Source organism: Centroberyx affinis, unplaced genomic scaffold (assembly GCF_046629955.1).
Source record: "Centroberyx affinis isolate AG114_WGS23_722 - 3 ecotype Tasmania unplaced genomic scaffold, CSIRO-AGI_Caff_v1 ptg005778l_1, whole genome shotgun sequence".
NCBI lineage: Eukaryota > Metazoa > Chordata > Actinopteri > Beryciformes > Berycidae > Centroberyx > Centroberyx affinis.
Genome location: NW_027282929.1, coordinates 63090 through 85000, shown reverse-complemented (window position 1 = coordinate 85000; position 21911 = coordinate 63090). Strand labels below are relative to the sequence as shown.

Below are 21911 nucleotides of genomic sequence, written 5' to 3'. Positions count from 1 at the left end.
TTTTATCATTATAATGGAGAGCAAAGATCAAGCAAAAATCACCAGAAATCTAATTGGAAAGCCAAATCTAAATAAATAATCAGAGAGCATCCAGGACGAATGTTTCCCTCTAATCTGATAGTTTGGTGACCAAAGACTAATAATTTATCACATTGACCAAATATTATCTTGTCAATCCCTATGTGTAACAATTTACCACAATGACCAAATAATATCTTGTCAGTTATCAGACATTGCTCAATTTTGTCCCCACACATTTACAAAATATAAGCATGTTTGAAAGTTGTGGTGGTGATTTTTTAGTAAATGCAGGGACTTTGCCATGGCCTAGGGCAGTGGTTCTCAACATGGGGTCCAGGGACCACCAGGGGTCCTTGAGGGGGTTCCAGGGGGTCCCCAGCAAATTGATGAATTGTTAAACTTCACCATTATTTCATTTACAAGAAGTTAATGCCATTAGATAATGTAGAAGAATGACTGTTTTGATCATAGTTGCACTGTTATCTCACTACATACAGTACAGAAAGTCATGGAATCATATCTAACAATAAAAATATTCTCAGATTTGGGTCCAAGAGACAAAATCAGATCATATGGGGGTCCGTGGCCCTAATGTGGACTAAATTAGGGGTCCTTGACATGAAAAAGGTTGAGAATCACTGGCCTAGGGTTTAGCAAACTAACTGAATTCTAACTGAAAAATACAGTTATATAGCAATTTATCATCAGCAAATTATTGGATATATCAGGCTTTAGTCAGGTTTGGGCTCACAAAAAGCTAAATGGGCTTAATTTCGGTTTGGACAGAAGGTTTTCAGGTTCAGCTCAGTCAAGGGTCAAATTTTCAGACCCGAGTGACATGTTAATGCATATTATAATTTTTGCGTGTGTGTATGTTTGTACCTTATATATAGGGTGTACAGCAGGTAGCTGTCTTAGCGTAGCCATACAGAAGACCTCCACCACCAGGTGAGTCCTGAGCAGGTGAGACAGCACCTGGAACATCTGAAACTCAGAATGACGGACCCAGGTCTTAGCCAACAGCCAGGCCAGGGGTGCGTCTCTGGGCAGGAAGATGGGCGTATCCAGGCCAGGAGTCTGCCCTAACTGGGGAGGATGAGGAGACTATCTGTTTAAAGTCACAATGACATTTTTTTTTTTTTGCCTGTTAAGCTTATTCAATTTACCATACCATACCTATATCAATATCATACCTATTTGAAAAATTACAAAAAAAAAAAAAAAAAAAATTCTTGTATTTTCTGTTGTATTTTCTTGTAATTTTATTTTTTGTTGTATTTTCTTGTAATTTTATTTTTAATTGTATTTTATTTTTTTTATTTATCAATATCAATATCAATTTTACTTCTTGGAAAATGGAAAATCTTTTATGGGGATTCCATCGTGTGTCAGGAGGTGTCTATTTTTCATTAATCAATCAATCAATCAATATCAATCAATCAATAAAGATCAATAAAGTTTAATGTAATCTTATCTGTGCGTGTATGTCTGTGTGTGTTTATGCATATGTGTATCTGTGACACATTTAAGTACAAGTATTCCTGTATTGGCACAGGTGTATGAGCAGAGTGGATGTAACCTACCTGTATAGCGATAGGTATGAGTCCTTGGTCTGGGTGTTGGTACAGAAGGCAGAGGGGAGCAGCGATGTACTGAGGTTTACCCCTGATCACATTGGTGGGAATCCCATCCATGATGGCGTAGTCTACCAGGTAGATATTCCCTGCCTGGACAAGAGAGGAGGAATAGAAAATTAGGAGGTGGAGGGGAGAGGTGGAAGGAAATAGAAATGTAATGGGAAACAATGTCATCTGAAATGTCATAGAAAATGTACCTGTCTGAGTAAAGAGGAGAGGACAGAAAAGATGAAAAAAACTGATGGAAAGAACAACGCAAGGGGTCATTTAAAGTCAGGGCCGGCGCTCCCGATAGGCTGAATAAGCAAATGCCTAGGGCCTCATGCACCCTTTTTTTTTTTTTTTTTTTTTGTCTACAGTCCTTATTGGATAAATGATGTGCCTGTGATCATAAAACCAATCAAAAGCACTGATTCTGTGGAGCCCTCCCCCCAGCAAGAGATAGATCTTATTGGCTGAGGCCCCCCCCAAAAAAATGATGCTCAGGTAGGTAGTTGCGCTTGTTATTAACGCAAAGAGAAAGTTAAAATAGACACGCGAAGAAACCACAGCACGAGTCAGGTATGTGTGGTTAAAGGAATAGTTCACCCAAAAATGAAAATTCAGTCGTTATCTACTCACCCCCATGCCGATGGAAAGTCGGGTGAAGTTTCTTAAGGCTCATTTATGCTCCCTTTACGTACGAAGATAAGTACGTCCGTTTCAAACGATGTAACCTTCACTGCCCCACATACTTCCATGCGTCCTTTACGTTGCCATAGATGTTAAGCGATACATCCTCTAGAGGGCAGTAGAGAGTCACAAGTTTCTGTCCACCGTCGCCATGTTTGTTGTTATAATGTACCTGTGAGGTGCCCCGGGCGAGGTAACATCATAGATATGTTTATAATTTCTCACCAACTCGCACAACCTCTTCTCAAAGAGTTCCGCCATTTTTTAAATGTCTTCGTCGTGTCTCGCTGGTCTCGCTTGAACTATTGGCTACACTGCCCCCACGATTTCCGGTGGTACTGCGGTGGTACTGCTCCGCTTCGTCCGTATCCGTAAGCTTTCAGAAAACGTGCACAAATACGGACGAAATGAACGCAGAGTACGGACAGAAGGCTCCGTCCGTATCCGTATACGTATTTAACGTTGAGCATTAATTGAACCTTTAGTCGACAAAACAGTCCTGGAGCTTCACAGCAAAACAGCGTTGCAGCATTCTCCTAAGTTCTCTCCCAAGTTCTCGTTGATCTCGTCTAGCGGTACATGAATGCGCCTTTGAGCTCGTGCGCCCACTGCAGACGAGGTGCGCGCTAACGTGAACGCAGCCTGGAGCTCAGCGGCTACAGTGAAGATTTCGGCTAAAAAAAAAGGGTGTAAATGACGTCTTTTCAAGTCAACTTGGGATCTCGGGGCTTCCACAGACTTGGATTATGCCGGACGAGCTGTATGGAGCCATTTAACGTTTTTTTTCGGTTGTTTTTTTACGTTTTAAGCAACTTCGGTTGTTTAGGAGAAAGCCGCAACGCTGTTTTGCTGTGAAGCTCCAGGACTGTTTTGTGGACTACGAAACTTCACCCGACTTTCCATCGGCATGGGGGTGAGTAGATAATGACTGAATTTTCATTTTTGGGTGTTTTTGGGTGAACTATTCCTTTAAAACCACTTGAACCCCGACTTAACCCCTTAAATTTCCCCATGGCTTCAAAATGAGAAAAAAACTTTTTTTCCATACTATATGGCAACGCCACATCCATATTCTGTATCTGCTCGTTCCAACGCTTTCTTGAAGCTCTAGCTGCTTATATTGAGTGAATATTCAATTACAAGATGCCATGTTTTTATGGCTGCGCCATTACATCTAATGTAAAAAATCTAGATGTTTATGCATAATTTTATACACCTTTCCCTGTAATTCAGCATGACATATTTGCTATCTTTCCAAACCATGGAATCTTGACTAAAATTTAAAAGAAAGTTTTGTGGGTCTGAACAAAGCTTGGGTGTTAGTTGCTTCATCTGCAGATAAGTGGTAGCAGCTGCAGTTAACACTACTAAGTAAGTAGATGACATTAGTTCGCTTGGTATTCAGTGTAGGCTAATAACAGGAGCTTTGTTTAGCTAGACCGCAAAATATTCAATCAGTCACTAAATTTAGTCCAGGGAAGTTGGGCTGGGAGTCTTTTATGAGATAGTAACGAAAATAGATGCGAATTTGAGATGGTTCTTGGCAGTTTAAAGTTTAATGACAGGTTTAACTGATTTGTACTATTGTGTTTATTGTGTTTTTGTAAAATTAGTTAATACTTTACTGGATTCTACAGTATCAGAACCTTGTCAAGTTCATTTAGGCTAGTCGTAGAGAAGGTATGTAAAGATTTCCAATTTAGAGTAGTATTATGTACAGTCAGTGGAATTTCCCTTTTTGCTCCCCAATCTGTTATTTTCTGATATTTTAATGTTGACACATAGGCTACATTCCATAGAAACAATGTTGAAATTCTGAGGCAGAACTGAGGCAACAGAACCACAAGCCACAATGACAGAGGACCCAGACAGCAATAGTGAGCTGGGCAAAAAAGTGCCAGCATTGGTCAAGATAAATGACGTCAACGTTCTTTTGTTAACAGTTCTAAAGCCACTGCTGTCTTGAAAGTCCTCATTTTAAGCTCATGTCCACACAAGAGGAGAGGGCCACATTCACCTTTGTATTTATCGCATTTTATTTTGATATTCATGTGCTCTGTCTTATAATAGGTAACAAAAATACAGTGCTTTGAACGCAAATTTTTTACTCAGTCTTTATTGCTTGATGGCGGGGAGGATTCGGCTCAAAAGGGGGCCTCCACAGAAGATTTTGCCTAGGGCCTCCAGCAGTTTAGAGCCGGCCCTGTTTAAAGTCACACTGATATGAAAACTGACTTTTGTCGCCTGATTAGCTCATTCTAACTATCATACCATACACCAATTTGACAGTTTATGCCAAAAAAATAGCATTTTTGTTTTGTATTTATATATCAAAATCTCATTACTTTTACTTCCAGGAAAATGGAAAATCTTTAGTGATGACTTCATCGTGTACCCGCCATATTTTACTTCTAGCTTCTTAAATTTTAATCCAAACAAACCGTTGTTGTTGCTTCCATAACAACATAAAACACGTCACTTCCTGTGCAGCAGAGGATTTTCTCGGGAAAAACGGCCCCTCATAGATGCTTAGAACGGCAAAAGTAAAATATTTCATGAGCTGGGTATAGGTTGAATCACTGTTGTATGGCATCAATCGGCAATAATGCAAAATGGACATAAGAAGAAGATTATTTAAAGCTAAAATTTGAGATTTCCCCGATTTCCCCCTTTTGTCTCCCCCGCTGGCGGTGAAAAGTATTTGAAATGATGTTCAGACTACAACCAACCACAGAAGTATCATATTATCAAAGAAGGTGTAGCAGCTAGTGTTATTGCCATCAGCTCACCAGTTAACAGTTTCCACCCTAGTAAAAATAGCATCCCCAGACAAGGTCATTTGACTTTCAGTGATTGTAACTTTTGTCATGAAATTAGGCAATATCAATGCTTATGATGGTGTAAATTTTGTGACTTGTCAGCCTACACCTACAGTGTGTGTTGCTAACATATCAGTCAGGTTGGCCAAAAATGATTTTCAATGTAAACACTTTCGGTAGGCTAGTATGCTAACTGACTAGCCTGGCTAGCCTAACAGTGGCAGTGAACAGCTGGTTGTGTTTCCAAACGAACAACTTTTGCAGACTGCATTTTGACTTGGAACTGTCAATGTTAATGTTATAATTAATGTTACATGGCTAGTAGCTAGTGTTAGTAGTGCCTTGTAGTCGTATGCAAAGATTAGTTGCTCTGCTAAATTAGCATGTTGGCTAATTAGCTAGGAGTCATTCCTATGTTCCCAGGGTCCTATGTTCCCCAGATTTATATGGCACATAATGGGAACATGACAAAGGGTCCTATATGTTCCCCAGTTCTAGGGTTAGGGTTAGGTTGGTTGTGTGTAGATGTTTACCCAGAGCTCTGACCACAACTGTTTCAGAGAACAAAGACCTTCAAAATCAAATAAAATGATAACCATTAGTTTTGTTGTGTTTATATATCTGTTTTGAAGCCTTGTTCCAATAAAAAAAACTGGATAATATTTATGAAATATTTTAACTTGAAGCAGGTCAAATTTGACCCGAACACAATAGGGGGGTTAATGTGTGTTAACAGAATATTGAACTGGGGAACATAGGAACCTGGGAACATAGATACATTCCCGTTAGCTAGCTAACAAAGCCGAAAACCAACTGTTTGTTCAGGTTAACTGAGCTGACTATTCTCAAGCTCATCTCAGAGTGTTTTGGAGGAGAGACTACGACTAAAGACAAGAAGCAAATCTACCTTATCAGACTATTCACTTTTACTAATAATGTTATTGAATGGATGTACAACCACACCACAACAATCTTTTTACAGCCTGTGGAGGCTATACAGTATTTAGACATTATTTGTGCAGAGCCGATCCTGGACCTCTGATCAATTTGTGACACCTGTATACATACAGACCTCTACACAGATATAAGCCATTGTTTCATTTAGCTCCACCTTGAGTTCCTTGTCCAGGCTGGTCCTGGGATCCAGGGAGCCCTGCACCATATCTGCTGTGATGGGGAAGTTCCCTGGCAGCTCCCTGCACCTCTGGATCATCCTGGGATTGGAGCCATTCAGATACTGGTAGCCAAAGAACCAGTCCTCCTTCCAGTGTTCCATACAGTACTCTGGGTTAAATTGACACATACTGGATCAGTAATCATAATCATAATACACGTCATTGAAACCTAGTTTTACAAAACAGACAGAATAGCACAAGGTCTGCTATAGACGAACCATGCAGGAAAACAACTGTTGCAGATAAAGAGAATACATTTGAACTCTCCTTATCTCTCCCTACCACATCCTATACAATGGAGTCCTGTTTTCTGTCTAGCAAAAGGAAATTAGATAAAATCAGATTAAACTTTATTGATGCCTGTGGGGTCGCTGCATCAGCAAATAGTAGGCCTAATAGTTTACAGCAAAGCAGCAACAAATGTGCAGGTATTAATATTAACAGGTCTGCCTACATAGTTACAGAAATAAGAAATAAGAGGATTAAATAAGTTATGCATGGATTATATAATATTAAAAATGATTCACATGGCATTTGTCATTTTTTAGACAGTATATTGAGTTGTTACTCAATATACTTTTATTTTTCCGGAGCCATTTTCCCCATCAGGCTTGTTGTAGAGTCTACAGTACGCATACCCACCAGATATGGGGCTTCGCAGCTTCCAGAAGATCCGTTTGAAATCTTCCAGATCTTCCCAGGACTTCCCAAATTTGATGGCCAGCTTCTTCAGAGACAACTCCAGCAAGCTGGGAGGTGGGGGGTGGGGGGTGGGTGGGGGGGTTAGTTTATAGTTTCTCAGAAATGTAAAGAAAAAACAGTGAGATATAGAGTCTTGGCAGTATGTAGCAACTGGTATTGTAATAGCTGTCAGATAATGGAATCAATTTTCAAAATGTAAATAAATAATAACCTAACCGCTAAATGAGTCAAAATGCGAAAAAAAAAAATAAAAAAAATAAATGACAGATGGAGCATGACAATAATTCACTGAATACCTTACTATTAACCAGAAATTATTACATTTTAATGGATCTAACATTATGTAATAATTACAACATCAAACACTAAACATCTATTACATTAACAGGTTTTATTACATTTTACATTGTCCAACCATTTACAGTAATATTTTATTACATTTCGACCAATTATTACATTATCAGTTGCTACAAGGGACTCTGACAGAGCGAGAGAGAGAGAGAGAGAGAGAGAGAGAAATCACTAGCAATCACTAAATGTTCATGAAATGTTGCACCCCGTTCTTATCTTGATATTAATAATTCACGACTTATTAACCTTTTGCTTATACTGTTTTGTTATCTATGTGTTGTCTTTATATAGACAGATTTTTTTCATATTTGCTTTGAATTGAACTGAATTGAATCAAATTGAATCAAATTGAATCAAATTGAATCAACTGAACTGAACTGAACTGAATTGAATTGAATTGAATTGAACTGAAGTGTGTGTGTGTGTGTGTGTGTGTGTGTGTGTGTGTGTGTGTGTGTGTGTGTGTGTGTGTGTGTGTGTGTGTGTGTGTATTTTCCGCATCACCTACGCATAGTGTAAGGATCCCTCAAAGTCGCTCCTCTTCTCGTTGTGGAAGCGAACATCTAGGGGTAAATCTGCTTCTGTTTTAGCATCGATGCATTTAGGAATACCTGGAGCCCATGCAAGCCATCTGACACACACACACACACACACACACACACAATATGATAAATACATGACACACATCCATACAAAAAGTGAAGAGATCTGTCATTGTGTGTGTGTGTTTTGGACCTGTATGTCTTCTGTCTCTCCTGGAGTTCTGTCTTTCTGTGTGCCAGCAGCTGAGGTAAGGAGTCATCCCTCCATCTCTTCGCTGGAGAGAGACAGGAAGTGAGAGAGACAGGAAGTGAGAGAGACAGGAAGAGTACCTTTAGCACCCAACACAAACAAAATCTAGCACTATAGCCCTGGGTGAGGATGAAGAGAAGTATCAGCCTGCCACTGCCTCAGGGAGTGCAGTCAATGCACCAATAAAAATCCCATTTGGCAAAATTATGTTCTAAAGCAGTGAATCTCAACCTTTTTCATATCAAGGACCCCTAATTTAGTCCACATTAGGGCCACGGACCCCTATTTGATGGGATAGTTGTCTCTCGGACCCAAATCTGAGGATATTTTTATTGTCAGATATGATTTTGGCCAGAATTCCAAGACTATCTGTATTGTAGGTAGAGAGATAACAGAGAAACTATGATCAAAACAGTCATTCTTCTACATTCTCTAATTGTGTTAACTTCTTGTAAATTAAATAATGGTGAAGTTTAACAATTCATCAATTTGCTGGGGACCCCCTGGATCTCCCTCAAGGACCCCTGGTGGTCCCCGGACCCCACGTTGAGAACCACTGAACTATCCCATGCCACAGCTATACCCAGTCTCCCCTAAATTTGGTATTGTTTTTTGTTTTTACTATTTCTGTTTTATTAGATATTGAGACTGTGGTTGGGTTTCAATGGAGTTTTAGTGTTTTGTGATGGTCTAAAATGCTGTTTCAGAGGCTAAGAATTACTATCTGGGGAATACAATACTATGTTAATAATAGGTGGAGTCATGTTACCGCTGCACTGGCCGGCTGGATGACCTGCTGCAACTAAGACAAATGAATGTACGGGCGTCTAATCGAACGCAACCTCATTCCTGCCTACTGTACAAGTGTGAAGCTGCAGCGAGGAACTCTGTGTGTGTGTGTGTGTGTGTGTGTGTGTGTGTGTGTGTGTGTGTGTGTGTGTGTGTGTGTGTGTGTGTGTCTGGTGGTCCCCGGACCCCACGTTGAGAACCACTGGTATAGCGGACGCAGCCGCCTCTTCAATCCCCCGTCACGGCGCATACTGACAGTTCTGTGTTGGATGACAACCCCTTTAAACCACTGCCACATGTGTATATGATTGAAAAATGTTGTATCTTATTTTGTCCTGCTTAAAGGATTTATATCACTGTCGAATTGGCCGAGATATCATCCGCAATTTGTTGTAAATGTCAAGATGAGAAAAAGACTTTGAGTTCCCACGTTAAGACTGTGGTGACGGAGTGTGCAGCAACCACTGTGGTTTCTCTGAATAAGGATGTGAAGCATAAGGTCATGATCACATAGGATGTGTCAGAGTCAGTGGTGTGGCTGTGGCAGGCATGTGTCTCTGACTCTGACATAGCAGCACTTGGAGGGACTTATTATATTATTAGTCTTATATTATTATTATATTATTATTATTATTATATGTGTTTCACGGGTAACGTTAACTTTAACTATCCGCTTCAGAACGGGCTCCTCCATCCTCTTCTTCAAGTGCAAGCAGAGCAAACTGCAAACCTTCTCTTGTCCACGTCTGTTTTTACCATTATCCCTCTTTTTACACTGTAAAAAATACAATGCAAAAAAAAAAGATACAAAGATGTGTCCATAAAATTACGACCAATATTGTAGTCATAGTTATTTTACAGCTTTTTGTTTGTGATGCCAAAGTACAGATAACTTTAAAACTACGGTTAGAATTTGTAGAATGGAATAACATGCAGTCTGTGTATTTACAGCATCTCACACTTTTTTTTTTACATTACCATACATGAGTGTTATTTCACAGAAAAATCTATTATTTCAATGTACTAACCTGAATTGTAATTTCACGGTTAACATTAGCGTTTGACCGTTTTTTGGGGTTTTTTTTTTTTTTTTTTTTTTACAGTTTGATTATCTGTATTACAGCACAGTTTAGATGTTTTTTTAAGGGTAATTCCAATGTTATCACAGGTACATGTCCTCTATTTTACATTAAATACCAATTAAATACACAAGATTTAATATAAACTGTATTTTAATTATGGGAAATTAACATTATTTTACTATTTTATTTTAATTTCTGTTATTTTACAAACTTTTTTTGACGCCCCAGCTGCCGGGATTTTAGTTTTAGTTTAGTTTAGTTTAGTTTAGTTTAGTTAGTTTTAGTTTAGTTTTAGTTTTTTACGATTTTTTTTTTACAGTGTAATGCTAAATATTTAGTTGCATATCTACAAGGATGATGTAACGCTCCTTGCATCCTTTGACTCACAGCTGACCTTTGTGTTCGACCAGGAGAAAAAAAGATCATGACCTAATGCTGTCACATTAGCCAACTAATACAAAAGATAAAGGCTGCTGACACATAATAAGAATTAGACCTAGTGAAATCTAACTAAGCACCATGCAGCTTTCCAGCAACACCCTGCTTCACATTAATACAGTTTCACATATTCACACTGGGAGATAACCACAGTCTTCTATACTGTTGATCACTGGGAGCTGCCCAGTACAACCACAGTCTTCTACTGTTCCACTGAGCAGTTGGGGGCTCGGTGCCTTGCTCAAGGGCAGCTGGACAGAAGTTGTTGAGTGAGGGGAGAGTGTTTTTTCCAGTTGGTCAGGGGATTCAAACCGCTCCCCTAACCTATGGACTATCTATAGGGAAATCAGCCTTACCTGCACTGGTGGAAAGTAACTAAGTACATTTACTCAAGTACTGTACTTAAGTACAATTTTGAGATACTTGTACTTTACTTGAGTATTTCCATTTGATGCTACTTTATACTTCCACTCCACTACATTTCAGAGGGAAATATTGTACTTTCTACTCCACTACATTTATTTGACAGCTTTAGTTACTTTTCAGATGGAGATTTGACACAATGGATAATATAACAAGCTTTTAAAATACAACACATTGTTAAAGATGAAACCAGTGGTTTCCAACCTTTTTGGCTTTTGACGTCTAACAAAAAGCAGTGTGTAGTCGGGTCACATTTCAGATGTCTATGAGTTGTTAACAGCTCCACCAAATAGTGATTTTTCCCTCTAAACCTCACATGGTTTCATTTCAATAAATGTTCAAATGATCCAATATTTCAGCAAAAATCAAAGATTAGAGAAAAAGTCCAAAAACTGAAAACAGATTTGTGTATCAGAACTTTGTTTTTTCTTCTTTCCTCTCCCATTAATCATCTCACGACCCCTCAGATTTATCCGGTGACCGTTTGGAGGGGCCCGACCCCTAGGTTGGGAACCACTGGACTAAACTAGCTAACTGTATATAAAGTAGTTCAAACTAGCTCCACCTCCAGCAGCTACAACAGTAACATGCTGCTTACACACTGATGCTTCAGTATTAATAATCTAATGATGTCATATATAATAAAATATCAGTCAGAGGGACCAAACCACTACTTTTACTTTAATACTTTAACTACATTTTGCTGCTAATACTTATGTACTTTTACTGAAGTAGGATTTTTCATGCAGGACTTTTACTTGTAATGGAGTATTTTTACATTGCTGTATTGGTACTTTCACTTAAGTAAAGGATCAGAGTTCTTCTTCCACCACTGCTTACCTGTTCCCTCTCTCAGCTCCACCTTGATGTCTCCTGCCAGCCAGCGGTAGCATGGGAAGATCAGCACCTGGTCTCTCTCTGGTGTCTCCACAGTGACATAGCGACAGAACCAGTTATCTTCCACCCAGTACCTCTGTTTCTCCAGTCTGACCAGGAGCACAGAGCCCAGAGGGGACGGGCTGGACACCTTGTATTCATCTACCTGACAGAGATGGAGGGACGGGGGGGGTGGAGAGGGAGAAGAGAAAGAAACATACGGCAATGAGTGTGTATGTGGCAGAATGTGTGTGTGTGTGTGTGTGTGTGTGTGTGTGTGTGTGTGTGTAAGCTCTGTGAAGTCAGGACGTGAACCAGATACAGATTCCCAAGACAAGTGTGGACAAGATGCAGAAGCAGTGAGAAACAGAATCCCTCCACACCACACACACTGCTGTCTCACACACACACACACACACACACACACACACACACACACACACACACACACACACACACACACACTTACTGCTCCTCTGCAGAAGTCCAGTCCCGGGTTGTCCAGCAGGGTGCGCTCACTCTCCCCTCTCTCCCCCACCAGGGTCACATAGATGTAGTTGTTGGTGCCTGAATACTCTGATGTACCAGTCGCCACGGTTACAGTGTACACTTCCATCTGTACACACACACACACACACACACACACACACACACACACACACACAGCATGTATATAAAGCAATGTAGGGTTCAACTGATGCCTGTGGGTTTTGGAAGAGTGAAACCGATATTCCTGGCTTGAAGCTGCAGATAGCTGATATTTTATCCCGATATTCAATTTCCAGTCAATTGTCCATTTTCATCCCAAATAATTCCAAGTATTCAGTGTTTCCTTTAAGAATTTCACTCAGGGTGCAGGGGCGGACTTAGGGATTTGGGGGCCCTGGGCAAAGGCAAACATGGGGCCCCCTGAATCCCAACATTCACCCCTTTTTTTTTAATAATTTCTTCTTTCCTCTTATACACTTTACAGTATTATCTCTTTAATCGTTTTTTTTTTTATTTCTCTTATCCTGTATTTCTTATCTAATGCCTTATATAGCTTCTGTTTTCCACCACTTGCTAAGTTCTTTCTTGCAGAAAATGGTGCAGTGGCAAAGCAAAATAAAGGTCTCTGACACAGTAGTTAGACCATCATGGGACACTAATGCTCTCTGTCTCATTGCAGGTTTTACAGACTGTTGAGTAAAATCCTCCCACACCACACTGGAATGATTTCTCTATTCAGACATCTGATATAAAAATAATAATCACGTAATAATCATACACTTGTGGTCAGGGCGGACCGTCCATCATATCATATGAAGAGGAGTAATCCCTTAATCTAGCTCATGGGTTCTCAAAGTGCAGCCCGCGGGCCAATCGCGGCCCTCGGAAACGTTCCCGGTGGCCCGCGATGAGTTAAGGTGACATGATGAAATGCATGCGTTACATTTGGTCCGGTTCCAATAATACAGTTTTAAACCGACCTACATCACACAGTACAGTACTTTGCTTTTAAGAAGGGTAAAACTGCGCCCACCGGGGATAAACTGTCAAGGTAGGAATGGTTGCATGGCAACTAGGCAACCCGTCATACACGACTCGCGAGAGGCCTACTCACGAGACAGATTACGTCTTCAGTGCAGCTATGTACGTTAGCCGGTTAGCGAGATGGAGGAGCAAAAAACGTGTCAGTGAGGAGAAAAGGAAGTTTCAGGAGAAATGGAGCAAAGCTTACTACATGAAGGCAATGTGCAAAGGAGTTTAACATAAAACGCCATTATGATACCAATCATAAAATGTACGACAAGTTCAGTCTCATTAACTACAAATTGTGTTTATTTTACATTACTGTCTGCAAACCGTTTCCAAAGCATAAACTGTAGACATGCACCTTTGTCATTAAAACATCTACAAATGGACAAATGGGATATTTTCTCCTCCAGAAAACACAACATACATTTCTCACATGATTCACAACTGGCATGACTTTTAGTCTAGAACAGGCTATTAAAGAAAAGATTTGGGTAACACTTTATAATAACCATCATTAATAAATGGTAAATTGATAGTTAATTAAACTTTAGTTAATAGTTATTTTACTGTTAACAAACAATGAAATGATCATTAATAATGTTTACTAATTATTAGTAATGCTATAATTTATGTTTTTTCTTATCATTAGTTTGTGTAATATAAAATCATTTGTTTATAAATTATATATTGTATCATAGCTGATAAGAGACGGTAAAAAGGGTAAAAAGCTATGATACAATATATAATTTATAAACAAATTATTTTATATTACACAAACAAATGATAAAATAACATAAATTATAGCATTACTAATAATTAGTAAACATTATTAATGATCATTTCATTGTTTGTTAACAGTAAAATAACTATTAAGTAAAGTTTAATTAACTATCAATTTACCATTTATTAATGATGGTTATTATAAAGTGTTACCAAGATTTGTTTTGGAATTATTTTGTGTTCTGTTTTCTCTTGGGAGGCTCTCAATCCAGTGTTGGGCCCCTAAATTGGCCCTCAGTCATCAAAACGTTCTAGCTCTAGCTGGTTTGGCCATCACATGATCTGCTGACAGACTCAGTTTGGGCTTGAACCCTGTCTGCATCAGCATTCAAATAAGAATACAAAACTGACTCAAGGATGATGATACACAAATGTAAATATATGTTGTGTTGACATAAAACGTGTTCTCTTCCTGGAGAATACGTATCAGGCTGTGTGTGTGTGTGTGTGTGTGTGTGTGTGTGTGTGTGTGTGTGTGTGTGTGTGTGCCCTGTGAAGTCAGGACCTGCCTCAGGTGAACCAGATAAAATAACGAGTCCCAAGACAAGTGTGGACAAGAATAACACACACACACACACACACACACACACACACACACACACACACACACAGTGCACAATGTGAGTAGAAGCGGAGAAACAGGTTGTAAAGTCTATCACATTATCCAACGTTAAGGGTGTCAGCAGAGGTGGAAAGTAACTAAGTACATTTACTCGAATACTGTACTTAAGTACAATTTTGAGGTACTTGTACTTTACTTGAGTATTTCCATTTTATGCTACTTTATACTTCTACTCCACTACATTTCAGAGGGAAATATTGTACTTTTTACTCCACTACCTTTATTTGATAACTTAAGTTACTAGTTACTTTGCAGATTCAGATTATTAATACAAAATATAATCAACTAATAAATTGTGATGTATTATTATAGATTACTGTAAGCTACCCAGCAGTATATAAAGTAGTGGAAATCAGCCCCACCTTTTCCAGCTGCAACATTAAAGTGATGCTTACACATTAATGCATCAATAATTATAATTCAATAATATAATATATACTGTATTATTCTGAAATGGGCCATTCTGCATAATGAGTACTTTTACTTTTGTTGCTTTAAGTACATTTTGATGCTAATACTTTTGTACTTTTACTTCAGTAACATTTTGAATGCAGGACTTTTACTTGTAACAGAGTATTTTTATACTGTGGTATTTCTACTTTTAAGTAAAAGATCTGAGTACTTCTTCCACTGGTCATTAGTGTAAGAAGGGATAAAGAGCCGTTTAAAGTGATGATATGCGAGAGTTTCTTTACCTTGCCAACACCTTTGGTGTATATGCGATCATCGCTTTGATGTTTTGTGGCCTAACACAGTGGTTCTCAACATGGGGTCCGGGGACCACAAGGGGTCCTTGAGGGGATTCCAGGTGGTCCCAAGCAACTTGATGAATTGTTAAACTTCAGCATTATTTCATTTACAAGAAGTTAACACAATTAGAGAATGTAGAAGAATGACTGTTTTGATCATAGCTTCTCTGTTATCTCTCTACCTACAATACAGATAGTCATGGAATTCTGGACAAAATAATATCTGACAATAAAAATATCTTCAGATTTGGGTCCGAGGGACAAAATCTCATCAAATGGGGCTCTGTGGCCCTAATGTGGACTAAATTAGGGGTCCTCGATATGAAAAAGATTGAGAATCACTGGCCTAACATACTGTAATAGAGACACTCAGTAGACTGCACCTTCTTATATTTCTCCTACCTTCTTATATCTATTCCAAACTAACTGCTGTTGTTGCTTCTGTATGTCTAAAACGCATCACTTCCTGGGAAGCAGTGGATTTTTCCCGGGAAAGAGGGACCCCCGAATATAGGTGTTTAGAACAGCAATTGGTTGTTGGCTATTGGTTGTTGTTTAGAAATCAGTGATAAGAGAGGAGCAAAACAGATGTATCATCCAGAGGATTAAACGACACCTGAAGACATGTTAGCTCAGTTTGAAAGGTTCAATGAGGAGGAAATTCACTGATGAGTCATGTAAATATGGAATTTTTCCAGAGATCATGTCTGAAGAAAAAAAGATAATTGTTTTGGTGGATTATGGGTGTAGTAATTTCTAAATTTTGGAAAGCAACAACAGCACTGCTGTGTTTAGACAAATCACATCATGACTATGAGTGTGTATTCTCTGAGTGATTTAGAATAGATTTGGGACTGTGTGTGTGTTCATGTGTGTGTGTGTGTGTGTGTGTGAATATGTGTGAATAGCCTTCGTGTGTGTGAGTGTGATAAATAATGATGTCTTTACCTCTTAGATATATATAATCTTAGATATATTTGTTTTCTGCATTAGTGTGTCAGTGGACTGCTCTTTCTAGTAAATTTTTGTATATTTAGAAACTTTTCATTTCATTATTTTTGAAAGCATCTTCGCCTTATAGATTTTTTCTACATGTGCCTAAGACTTTTGCACAGTACTGTATGTCTACTTGGGATTTTGTGTGTGGAAGTGAGAGGATGTGGATGTGTGTGAGTATATGCATTTGAATGTTGCACGACAATTATGAAAATGACCATTGAACTTATGAATATAGTTAATGTACAGTAAAAAGACATATATTACTTTGTCACTTGGATGGATCCTGTATCCTTCTAGTGTGTGTTAGAGAGGTTTGGCAGATCCTAGCAGAAAAAACACAAACTCTGGATTAGTAAAAGGTCTATCTTCTTACATTAGACAATGCTATTTCCTTACAGGCACTTATACTGTATGCTAATGTGTTAGCATATGCTCAGGAAAGAATCTGAAGATAAAGTCACAGTTCTGAGTTTAATGTCAGAATTCTGAGTTCTGACTTTTTTCTCAGAATTCATTTTTCACCTGATCCTCTTCCCAGGCAAATATCAAAATCAGATCAAATATCTGATCTGTCTTCTAAGTAGGGCCAGGATTTAGTCTAACTCTGTCCTATGGAGGCCCTCTGTCAGCCACATCCTTCAGTCAGCATGAGGAACCGTATGGTCTCATATTTCATCATCATCACACATACTATAGTTTTATCTTTTGTCTAAATCAGATTTGCAAACAATACAGGAAATGACACAAAAACGCCTTCACTCTGAAATAACTCAGTGCAACTATTCTAAAAAAAAAAAACATCTCAATTTCTTCTCCTTGTATTGTTTCTGATTATGGTGTTTTTGTCATTTCCATCCAACGGGTCATCTGTTGAAACTGTTGATAGTTTTATTTATTTCTTGGTATACACATCGCAGACAACATCACATGGTCTCTTCACACCAACTGCATCCTCAATAGCGTCTCAGGAGGTTTTGCCATGAGGACCAAAGCTCTTGTGAACTTTTATCTTTTACAGAACTACCGCAACTTCATAACATCTACTCCACTCGCTGCAAAAGGAAAGCCCAAAACATCATGAAGGACACCAGCCAACCTGCTCATGTCCTGTTCTCTCTCCTTCCATCTAAAAAACACTTTACCGAAGCATCAAATCACACTCCACCTGTCTCAGTAAGAGTTTCAGGTTGCTGAACAGCTGATGCACCCATATGTATATTGTATATATAATGTATACATTCTACACTTTCTCTTTTTTGTTGGTTTTGTGATGGTGTGCCCTTTGTGTGAAGGCAGAGAGAGCCAGAGCACAAGTGTTTCTCTGTATTCTAACACACATGACATTAAAGTTGAAAGCTGAAAGTTGAAAGTTTTGATGGAAAAGCAAACGGAGACAAAGTGAGCTTATTCTGGTGAAGCCACTGACATGTTCCTGTTCCTGTAATCTAATCTTAAAATAAAATGAGCAATTTTCGGGAATGTGCAGTAGAAACTACTCATAATGCCATAAATACACATTATATCTGTCACATGTTCAGTACTGTAACTCCCTACTGATGCGAGTATATGTGTGGATACTGTGATCTCCTGATGTGGTTATTTCATCCTGGTAATAAGCCGACTATTGTTTTGTAGAACCAAACTTGTTTTGCCAGCTGTGGGAGCTTTACCACACAGATGCAAATGGATGCAAATATATGTTGCCTATTGTTGTTTTATTAAAATGAGATCTGGTCCAGTCTGATATGATGGATATGATAGAATTGATCAATACTACACTGGCTGTCTGTGGGAAACCTTTAACCTGAACTGACTCTCATGACACATTTTGAGATTTGAGATTTTACGATTCCACGCAGTATGTGCAAATATATTATAATTATAATTATAACCCCGGGGTTTCAATTGAGAGTTGTAGTGTCTCAGGGTCTAACTGCTGTTTCAGAGGCTTTTTCCACTCTGTTCTGGGGAAACACTGAATACTTGGACTCAATTCAAAACTCCATATCAGTTGAACCCTACTTTTCCCATTTTACATTACAAATGTACACACAATGAATCCATACTGATGCAACACAGAGAGAATGACCCTACTGTAAAACTCAGCTCAAAACAGTTACGGTTAGCATTTCCTCCACTCTGCATTTGAATACCACAAAAGCAGCAGCCCTTATGTAAATAATTACATAACCAGACATGCAAGGTAGTATTCATGTATAGAAATCAGAAACCAAAAAGTAAAAGAAAAAGCTCACCTTGGTCCAGAGTAATGTCCAGTACAGAGTATCTGTTTCCTCTGCTGGTTTCTCCTCTTCTCTCCTCAGTTTCTGGGTCAAAAGTGTTTTCCTCCTCTCTTTCTTCTCACACTGTTTGTATTCTGATACCTTCCCTTCCCTTCCCTCTTCCTCTCCACTCCCTCTCTTTTATTCCTCTCTTTTCCCCTCTGTTAAAAGTCACTGCAGGTCTCTACTGTAGCACTCAACCTATTGCCCTGTCATCACACGGTTGTTTTTGGCATTTCAAAATGCTTGCAAAATATCCCGTTGGAGCAACTGCTCTCAAATCCTGTTTAGGTGGAAATGCGTGTCTCTCTCTCTCTCTCTCTCTCTCTCTCTCTCCACACTCACTCTCTTACTTAGTAACTCGACTGACTTCTCTCTCTTTCTCACTCTCTCACAGCACAGTCATTTGTTTATGTCCGCACTCTCACCTCGCCCTTCTACAGGCAGACACACACACTCACACACACACACACACACACACAGAAATGCAAAAGGGAAGTTGGGCTAATATATGGGGCTCACACTGTCAGATAAGACCCACATTATGGAGCTTTATCTCTGGCATGTCAGTGACAGCAGCTGCAAAACATGAAAACACTGGTAGACAGATATGCAAACAGAAACTTCACTTGAATTTAATATATGAAAACTAAATTCAAAGAACTAGATAAGTACTTATACACAAAGTTTTTTGGTAGGCAGTCCTGTTGGTCAGCATAGACATTAAGTGATGAGAACATAGACACCAAAATTATCCATGTGTCCCCGGTAGATCGTTGGTTTGGCGTTACATGCTAACACTTTAGCATTAAATATGTTGACAGATAGGTTCCATGCTAACACTTTAGCATATACTATGTCGAATGACAGTAGGTTCCATGCTAACACCATAGCATACACTATGTTGAATGATTGGCAGCATGCTAACACTTTAGCATACACTATGTTGAGTCTTAGTATCCTCGGTCTCACGCTAACATTTTAGCATACACTAGGTTTGAAGTTCCATGCTAACACAAAAAAGAAGTAAGTTGAAGTGTAGTTTTACTTAAGTTTATTTAAGTATAAGTAATATTTCACTTTTGAGTCTACTATTTTGTTGGGCTACTTGTTGGGACTAAATTGGCCCACTGTTTAGTTTAAGTATACTTCTAGTATCATTAAAAGTATTCTCAGTACCTTTTGCATAAGTCCCACTGAGCAAAAGACGTGATTTCAACGTCTCGTCTGTGCTTTAACTCTCATATAGCCCAGGATCATTACGGCTATGTATAGACCTATTTTAGACCAAGCAGTAAATACATTATTACAATGAATAAACATCTGTAAATACCAAACATATGCACCAGAGAAGTCCTGTAGACTAGCCTACAAGATAATTATCTGAGCACAAGAAGTAATTTCAACATTGCGTCTATGCGTAGCTCTCATATAGTCCAGGATAATTTTGTCTATGTATATACATCTAATAAACTTTCACTTTTCAACCCCATTTAAACTTAATTTAACCTAGACAGCTATGGGCCATTTAGACGTGTTTTAAACGTCTAATCAACGTAAAATTGCTCAGTGGGGTGTAAAAAAAAAAAACATAGGTGTGATTGCTGACTCAACAATTGTGACTGCGATTTTTTTTTTTTTACCTGTGCCGTAAGCAGATGGAGGTTCTTATGTTAGAATGACGAGCGCTCTGAGGGCTTCTTATTCAAATGAAGCACCTCACAGGTTAACTCAACCAACCACAGGGAGGCAGTCATGCAGGCGTCCACAAATTGCGGATTGTTAAGTTTCACTTTTGTTTTCACGCCGGCAGACTCTGTGGACTGAGTACAGTCCTGCTGGTCCGCACATCTCCAAAAGACAAACATGATGTGAAGCACGCATCAGAGATCTGTTTCGATCAATTTCTACACACTGACCAACTTGATTTTGAGCCTCTGTATGGGAAACACTGCATCTCACAGTCAAAGACGCCCTCTAGAGGCCATCTGAGCAAACGCATCATCTCACTAAGTGTCCCCGACTGACTGACTGCCTGACCTGAAGTTGCCTTGAAGGGCCCTGTAGTTTCTCTCCTCTCCCATGCATGTTGGAGTCTGCATCTACCGTCATGTCTGATATTTCTTCCCCTAGAATGTAAATCGGTAAAAAATATCCTTTCCAATATCATCAGCAGATAGTATATGCCAGTGTTTTCTGATTAAATTCTTGACTTCTTCTTGAAGCATATAAGATGTGTTGAGTATGACTGTATCCTTTGCCCTCTTGTGGGTTCAGTGTATCCCCCGAGCTCCGGTCAAGGCTGAGTTGAGTAAACTCGAACACTCCACTTCAAAATCATCAACTTTTGTACAGATTCTTCTAATGCTTAAAAATTGTCTATATGGCAAACTCTGTTTTAACGCCATTGTGTGGAAAAAGCGATTAGCGTGCAGAAGTCTGTTTTTATCAGTGGGCTTTACAAAGAGTGTTGTACGAGGCTTTATCCCTTCACACGACTTGAGTGTCCGACTTCATGGTACAACAAAGATAATTTATATAACCATGGAATGAAGTCAAACCGCACCTTTAAAGATCATAAAGACGCCATCAGTGAAGCAACAGTGGGAATTAATGTCGGGAGCAAAAGGGTTGTTAAGAGTGAATATGATGGCTTTCCAAATGCCCCGAGTCATTTGGAGTAGAAGTGGGGAGAAAACTGCAAGCACGTAATCTTCCAGGTGAGCTACATTCCCCTGCTGACATTCCTCCGCCTGGAGCAAAAAATCCCCTCTGCTATCTGATCCTGTGAGTGGAGTTTTGCTCGCAGGTCTAAGGTCTACGGACGAGTTGAATTTCATCCTCACTGGGGGGTTGGACCGTCCCCTGCCTTGGTTTTTAGAAGTTTAAAAAGGGGGGGAAATCCTGCACTGCAAATAAGAGGATAGAGCCATTTATCCCAATTTCAGCTGTCCTTATGGATCCTTGCCTTATGTATTTTATTAAAGTGTACCATCAGTGTACGAGTCTAGGGCACTTGCTCAAATAGACTTGAATAGTCTGTGCAGTCACTGAAACGGTGTGATATACAGCGGATATAATAAGGTATTCACCCCCTTGACTTTTTGCACATTTTGTTGCGCTATTAAGTTATTTCAGTTATTTCGGTACGGGATTTATGGATCTTTTATTGATGGAATTTGGG

At 39.1% G+C, this 21911-nt stretch overlaps 1 protein-coding gene across 1 annotated transcript in view; it reads right to left on the bottom strand.

Moving 5' to 3' along the window:
• Nucleotides 1–20839, bottom strand: part of alox12 (arachidonate 12-lipoxygenase) — a 21317-nt gene extending 478 nt beyond the window's left edge. The window contains exons 1-10 of the mRNA XM_071547289.1: nucleotides 20760–20839; nucleotides 18701–18798; nucleotides 12247–12353; nucleotides 11742–11943; nucleotides 8113–8194; nucleotides 7886–8008; nucleotides 6967–7073; nucleotides 6261–6433; nucleotides 1605–1748; nucleotides 904–1107 (exon numbers count right to left, since the gene is read on the bottom strand). Coding sequence (XP_071403390.1) covers nucleotides 904–1107; nucleotides 1605–1748; nucleotides 6261–6433; nucleotides 6967–7073; nucleotides 7886–8008; nucleotides 8113–8194; nucleotides 11742–11943; nucleotides 12247–12353; nucleotides 18701–18798; nucleotides 20760–20839 — 1320 coding nt within the window. The remainder of the gene's footprint in view (nucleotides 1–903; nucleotides 1108–1604; nucleotides 1749–6260; nucleotides 6434–6966; nucleotides 7074–7885; nucleotides 8009–8112; nucleotides 8195–11741; nucleotides 11944–12246; nucleotides 12354–18700; nucleotides 18799–20759) is intronic.
• Nucleotides 20840–21911: the final 1072 nt, after the last annotated feature.